Source organism: Limulus polyphemus, unplaced genomic scaffold, assembly GCF_000517525.1.
Source record: "Limulus polyphemus unplaced genomic scaffold, Limulus_polyphemus-2.1.2 Scaffold3478, whole genome shotgun sequence".
NCBI classification, from domain to species: domain Eukaryota; kingdom Metazoa; phylum Arthropoda; class Merostomata; order Xiphosura; family Limulidae; genus Limulus; species Limulus polyphemus.
In genome coordinates, this window is record NW_013669088.1 from 55,540 (window position 1) to 62,571 (window position 7,032).

The 7,032-nt window shown below is 32.9% G+C and overlaps 1 protein-coding gene across 1 annotated transcript in view; it reads left to right on the plus strand.

The window, feature by feature from the left end:
* Positions 1 to 5,878, plus strand: part of LOC111088281 — an 11,008-nt gene extending 5,130 nt beyond the window's left edge. The window contains exon 2 of the mRNA XM_022397939.1: positions 3,310 to 5,878. Within this exon, the coding sequence (XP_022253647.1) occupies positions 3,310 to 4,170 (861 nt within the window). The 3' untranslated portion in view covers positions 4,171 to 5,878. The remainder of the gene's footprint in view (positions 1 to 3,309) is intronic.
* The last annotated feature ends 1,154 nt before the right edge of the window (positions 5,879 to 7,032 follow it).

Below are 7,032 nucleotides of genomic sequence, written 5' to 3' on the forward strand. Positions count from 1 at the left end.
GCAACATATTTAATCAAAGTTTCCTTTGGGATTTTACTCCAAATGTCTCTAATACACCCCCATAAAGTTTCAATTGAGTTGAGATCGTGGCTCTGGGGGGGGGGGGCATTGCATCATTTGAATGGTTCCAGCAGCTTCTTTCTTAGCTAAGTAATTTCTGCATAGTTTGTGTGAGTGTTTGGGGTCATTATCTTCTTGGTAGTAGAATCCTTTACCAATAATACGCAAACCATGACAGATCAGTATCTGATGGTACTTGCGCTGGTCCATTATTCCATCTATTTTGCAAATATCCCCTGTCGCAGAAAAACACCCCCAAACCATCGTATTGCCTCTCTCGTGCTTCATGTTAGGTGCTATACATTGAGGTAAGTATCTTTCACCTTTCTTCTGCTAGACATACAACTTACGATTTGAACTAAATATTTCAAACTTTGACTCATCCGTCCATAACACTCTTTTCCAATAATCAACAGTACAGTCTTTGTACTTTTTAGCAAATTTCAGTCTCATGATAATATTTCGAGATTGAAGAAAAGGTTTTTTAACTGCTACACCAAATATTCCATTATCGTTGAGTCTTCTTGATACTGTAGATCTGAACACTTTTCTGTCATTTGGTACATGGTCGTTTATCTCATGCTTGAGATCAATGACAGTCTTCCTTCTGTCCTAAAGGCTGCATAAACGAAGATACTTAACATCACTATCATTGAGTTTAGGTGTTCTGCCTCTTTCTTTCCTATTTTCAGATTTACCAGTCTCAGTCTCACGATCTAGGGTGTACTCGACAGTATTTGGGGAGCATTTCAAGTCTTCAGCAATTTGTCGGAGAGTCCAGCATCACGTAATGCTTTTATACAAACTCTTTGCCCTACTGACGATTCTCTACGCTTTTTGGGACGTGGAATAACAACAAAACTTAATATATAGTGTTAAACACTATTTTTAATCGAGGTTTATTTGTAGAGTGCTATTAAACTGATTTCTTCTAGCATATACCAGTACCATATACTAGCTCTTTGCTAGCTTCTTTCTATATAGTTAAAACACTGCAGGGGGTACCACTAACAGTTATTTCAGACCCCAAATTTGATCAGTATGTTCATTCAAGCAGAACTCTTATGACATGCTCTTGGTACAAGTATATGGGGATTCTAAAGAATGATAAGTATTCTCACCCTGGCTTATTCAATTGTCAATAGGGATCAGTGAAGCATTACCATAGTGTTGAAATTTACATTCTGTAATGGCATGGAAGAATTAGCTCCATAAAATGGAAAGAATGACAAAATATTCTCTTGTCCTAATACATTTAACATTACTGTATTTTCGAAATTATACATCAACGACTAAAAATGATATATTGGTGGTTGAAGTTACACATTAAGCGGTTCTTTCATTCGTTGCAAGTTTAAATATTGTTGTAATGATTTCTTATCGTTAGTCTTTTTTTTATTTGTTTGCAACATTCAGTACAGTTATTTGTAACGAGTTATTTATTTCTACAATTCCTTAGTGTTTTTATACGATATCTTTTTTTTCCCCCGAGTCTCTAGAAAATTCGCGACACTACATCAAATCTAAACACTCAGGAAATATCTAGGCGTAACATATCATCATTATGTCGTGCTAAAACTCCTTTTGGAAAATATTACATCAAAATTAAAACATTTAAACATAACCTAAAACAAAATTGTATATGGACTTAGTGGATTTTGTTCGTACGTTTTGATTATTCAACATTACACAGGTTTGTCCCATATTTTAAAAAAAAGGTACAATGTATACAGAAATGCTACCTACTATTAAATTTTTCAATTTTTTGAAATATGCTTCTTATGTGTTGAAATATTATTAATGTAACCATTCCTTGGGTATAATTATGTAGTAAACGATGGATCAGCAGCAAGTTTAGAGACTTGCAACAAAAACTTCGGGGTTCGATTCTCCGCAACGACAGATAGCTCATTTCGTGGCTTTGCACTAAGAAAACAACAACAATTAGTGATACAAATTACACAATTTGAATTAAAGTTTAAAAAATATCTTACAATATATAATAAGTCTTAACCGTTAGTATGAAGAAACTTCAAAAAATATTCGCAGTTTTATTATTTAAATGCTACTTGTTAATGAAGTAACTATAGCGAAACACTAGAACTTTCTATACGGGCGGGAAGTTTTATTTGTTTTCATTTCGTGCAAAGCTACTCGAGAGCTCTCTGTATTAGCCGTCCCTAATTTAGAAGTGATTGACTAGAGTGAAGGCAGCTAGTCAACACCGCCCACCGTCAATTTTGGGCTAATCTTTTACCAACGGATAGTGGGATTGACTGTCAGTTTATAATGCTCCAACGACTGAAAGGGCGAGCACGTTCGATGGGGGGAATTCGACCTGCGGATTGCGAGTAAGTTCCCTAAGTACAAGGGCATTGGCCTCAGGCGGGATGTATTAGGCTATGTATTTTCATGAAACTGGAAGTGCTGTGTAATCTCGACTCTGGATATAAATCTATGGAAAGATATAAAACACATTTGAACCACAGCTGCATAATATACTGGATGTTTCATTTGTTCTAAGGTCTAAGGTTCGATTAGCGATATGCTGTCGAATACGCTTCTCACTATCAGTTGTGGGGCGATCGTCAATCTCGTATTTCGGTTAACAGTAACCTTGTATGCAGTGATCGCTTCAGGTTCAAAATATCATATTTTGAAACATATATTAATTGTGTAGAAACGTGCCTTGCTGATAAAGAAAGATTGCCACAGTAAATTATTAAATACTCAAATGATAATATATTTGAGCTGATGTTGAGTTCTAAGTACAATACCAGTTACATAGAAAATGTTTCATTAGTTTTATTGCACGCAGTAGCTGTAATAAATCTGACATAAGATAGAATATAAGGATTCAATTCCTTATGTTAATTACACCAAGGTTGGCGAAGCATGATCTGTATATCGATAGTTTGTATAATTAAGACTGATAATAATTTTATCATACCCATGTTCTAGTATATAGCCAGTAAAGAAAGATATGATAGGAACTGTCAACTCCTTTATTCAGATGTAAAATATTAGTATGCATATTTATTGTCTCTTTGTTTGTTTTTTTCAAAACGACCATTTAGGTTGTAAATTGTTTAATTAGAATTTCTAAATAGCTACCTCGTTTTACGGCGCACGTAGTAAGGTTCATTGAACAGAAGTTCTATATGAGTAATCATAGCAGAACATAAAATTACTAACAGTTTTGTGATATTTCTAATTCATTATTAATATAAAATGTGTATATATTTGCAGAGTACTCCAGACAGGCCAGATGAGTCTAAACAAGATCAGCCTCTCGTTTTAGAGAAAGTAGAAGGTTACGGCCAGAAAATTTTAAGAGCTCATCAGACCCTGTTAGATATCTTGAAAGTTACTAACGAAAAATTAACCAATGGTTTAAATAAGATGTTTGAAAAGTTTACTTCATTCGTCCAACTTAAATCTTTGGAAAATTCTTTTCAACGTGTTGCTCAGAATGTTGAAATCGTTCATGGGAAGATTAACTCCATAACTACAGCAAATTCCGTCACCAGTACCTTGTTGGAAAATTTACAGGTATTGATTGAAAATGGATTTTTAGATTTACAGAATATTTTGAGGAAAGATCTCGATCTCAGGAACACGCTATCCGGTATTAAACATTTTATAGAAAACATGCAAAAGGAAGTGATGCAGGGAATCAATATCGGTAAACAGCATTCAACGGAAATGTGGGGAAAAGTGGTTGAGATTTTCAATTCCACTTTTTTCCCCGCATCCAATCTCAGAAGTATTAGAACAGGTTTTGAAGAAATGAAAACGGAAGTCGACAAACTAGGAAACTTGGAAATAGTAGTCCAGGAAGCTAATTCGGCTACAAACTACATTAAGGACGAAATAGACAAGTTTTTTGCTTTCAATCCTTGTGTGCAATCACAAATGAACCAGCTTAAATTATCCTTAGATACAATTAAAGATGAATGGTACAAGTTGACATCTAATCTTAACGACAGCATGAAAATGTTGGATAATGTTTTTCCACCGTTACAGAATGGTTCTGATAGAAAAGAATTTTGTTTACCGGAAGCTGCGAACATTGTTAAAGTTCTTGGAGATATCAAAACCCGACTTTAGCACTTTGAGACAGTTAATATCGGACCACATCAAGATGGTAACATTAATAACCGTTTAGACCAACTCAAGGATTTAGTGACACAATGTGTCTAGCATATTTATTATTAAAAGCTTATCTGAACTAAAAACACTAAATACGTGGTCACCTAAGATACCACTTCCAACACACTTTGCTGACTTTAAATAATTTTCTGGTTCTGCTATACCCCTGAATATGAGGTCCAGGATACAAATTGTATGAATTACTGGTTAACTGAATGTATCATAATTTACAAAATTTTAAGAGAAAATGAAAGTTAATTCCGACATCAATAAATAAAAAAGATGACCTTTTGTATCCTAAATCGTATAGGGAGTTTAAGGTCAACAACTGATGTAAAATTTTTAACTGTCAAATTGAACAATGTTTAGTTTACGTTGCAGGCTGAAACATCCACTCGAAAATAGGATGTTACGCATTCCATAAACTTTTCACTGGTCTGTTGCAAAATATAAGTAATTACTTATGTCTGGGTAATCTGAAAATTTACTTTTTGTATTTACAGATACTTATAATTATAGGGAAGTTGAAATGTCTACATTTTTCAAAGTTTTTCACGTTGCTCATTAGTAGTTACCCATTTACTTCAGACATTGCGAGCTAATTGGCTGCTTCAGGGGGAGGGTAAAAACTATGATGTAAAAATAACACAGATGATTACTTCCATGAAGTGGCACCAAAGGGCGCGTTCACATAATGACGATCGCGCAGATAGTTCTTGAACGATCCACCAGAGGGTGATGTAGATCAACGTGTCATCAACTTTATAGTAACTATTATAGTCTTAAAATTAATATTTATCTAATTTGCATAATGTGTTTACAATTATCACAGTTACAATTTAGCTTTGTGAGTAAAAAAATTAAATTGTTTTACAAAGACAGGCAGTGTTTCTATAGGCTGATAGTCTTACTAATGATGGATGATATTTCTATAAATGGATAGTTCAATAAAATGATGAGCTCATTATGTAATTACGTCTAGATAGTTCACGAGCGAACCATCAGAGGGTTATGTAGATCAACGCTTATATATTGCGTATGTTTAACAAAGTCGGATGGTGTTTTCATAGGTGGATGATGCTACTAAGAACAATTTTACCATAGTTTGTAGGATCATTGATTAATCAGTAGTATTTTACCTTATTTTCCTAGCATACATTTACATATATACGTCCTGAAAAGTACACATTTTTCATGATAACATCTCCAAATATCATTTAATACTTTAATATACAATCTTACTGTTTCACTAGTTTGACTTTATGGATTATATGTATTCATATACGATCCCTCTAGCCATATAATTATGATTTGTATTGTACACAACAGTAAATGAGCTGTTGACAAAATATTTTATTTTACACATATTGACAGTTACTGTATATTTGTCACACACACACATATATATATATATATATACATTACATGTGTTTTACGAAGGCTGACAGTGCTTCTATGGGCAGATAGTGTTATTATTACAAAGTCTTACATATTTAGTTGTATTATATGGGTCTTACAAAGAAGGATAGTGTTTCTGTAAGTGGACAGTGTTACTATACTTCCATAGGGCTGTATACAGATTTCAACTTGTCTCAACTTATGTTTACACTTTTCATTTATATATTTACTTGTATTACACGTGTTTGTACTGCTGAAAAGTTTTTATCACTTCTAATGTATTATTTTCATACATATTGAACAAGACAGTTAGTATAGCCAATTGTGTTTTTAAAGTATAAATTTAGCATATATTGTTTGTTTGAGTTAAGCACAAAGCTACGCAATGGGCTATCTATGCTCTGCCAACCACGGGTATCGAAGCCCAGTTTCTATAATTGTATGTCCACAGACATACCGCTCTGCTACTGGGGGGCTGAGTATATATTTAACATACCGATTATAGTTTTTGCTTCTATATCTACTTTGCATGACATACTTTTTGTATTTTCTGAAATTTTACAAGTAAAACACTTATTACTACTGATTCGTTTGTTCTATAGTCTCATTTCTATAACTAATATATTATAGAACATCTATTCATCCTGAAAAGGATGTTTATTTAAATCTCTAAATATACAATAATTCATTTTAAATTTATAAGTTGATTTGTTCCACTAAAGTTTTGTTTAAAGTATCTATGTAAATAACTATGTTTAATCATTACTGTAGTAGAAAATTATATTCTTACCTTTCTGTACATATTTTTGTTTCGAAAATTAAATGAACTACTACATATAGGTGTTCTTTCCACTTCTAGCTGAGCTCATTGAATGAAAATAATTGGAAGGTTAACCCATACAATCACCAAATGGTGTGGACACAAACCCTATTGGATATTAAGTCCGACACACAGTTAATGGTATGTTGGCCTTTTATTAAGAGAGAAGGCTGATGAAATTCAAAGTTAAAAATGGCAGAAAATTTTTTATGCCTGCAAATGTTGAACAAGTCAATTATAATACACTGTATGTATCACTATTTATGATTATACATTAATAAGATATAAATCTCATACATATATGTAAGCTATTCTTAATATATATGGTGGTTCTATCATGCTATTAGTTAAAAATAGAATACCGATTGTGTCCTTTAAATTAGCTTTCATACAAATTTTGTATATTATGTCCATATTACTGTTTGCTCATTTCAGTTAAGTATGTAATATTTTTAATGTAGTTTATAAACGAAAATGTTAGTAGCCAGTTTTGTATTTTCCGAGTTCATCATACTTTACAACAAAAACATTTTATAATGGCTGGAGACGGCTTGAATGGGTAATGAAGAAAAACTTTAATATAAGTACCTGATGATGACAAA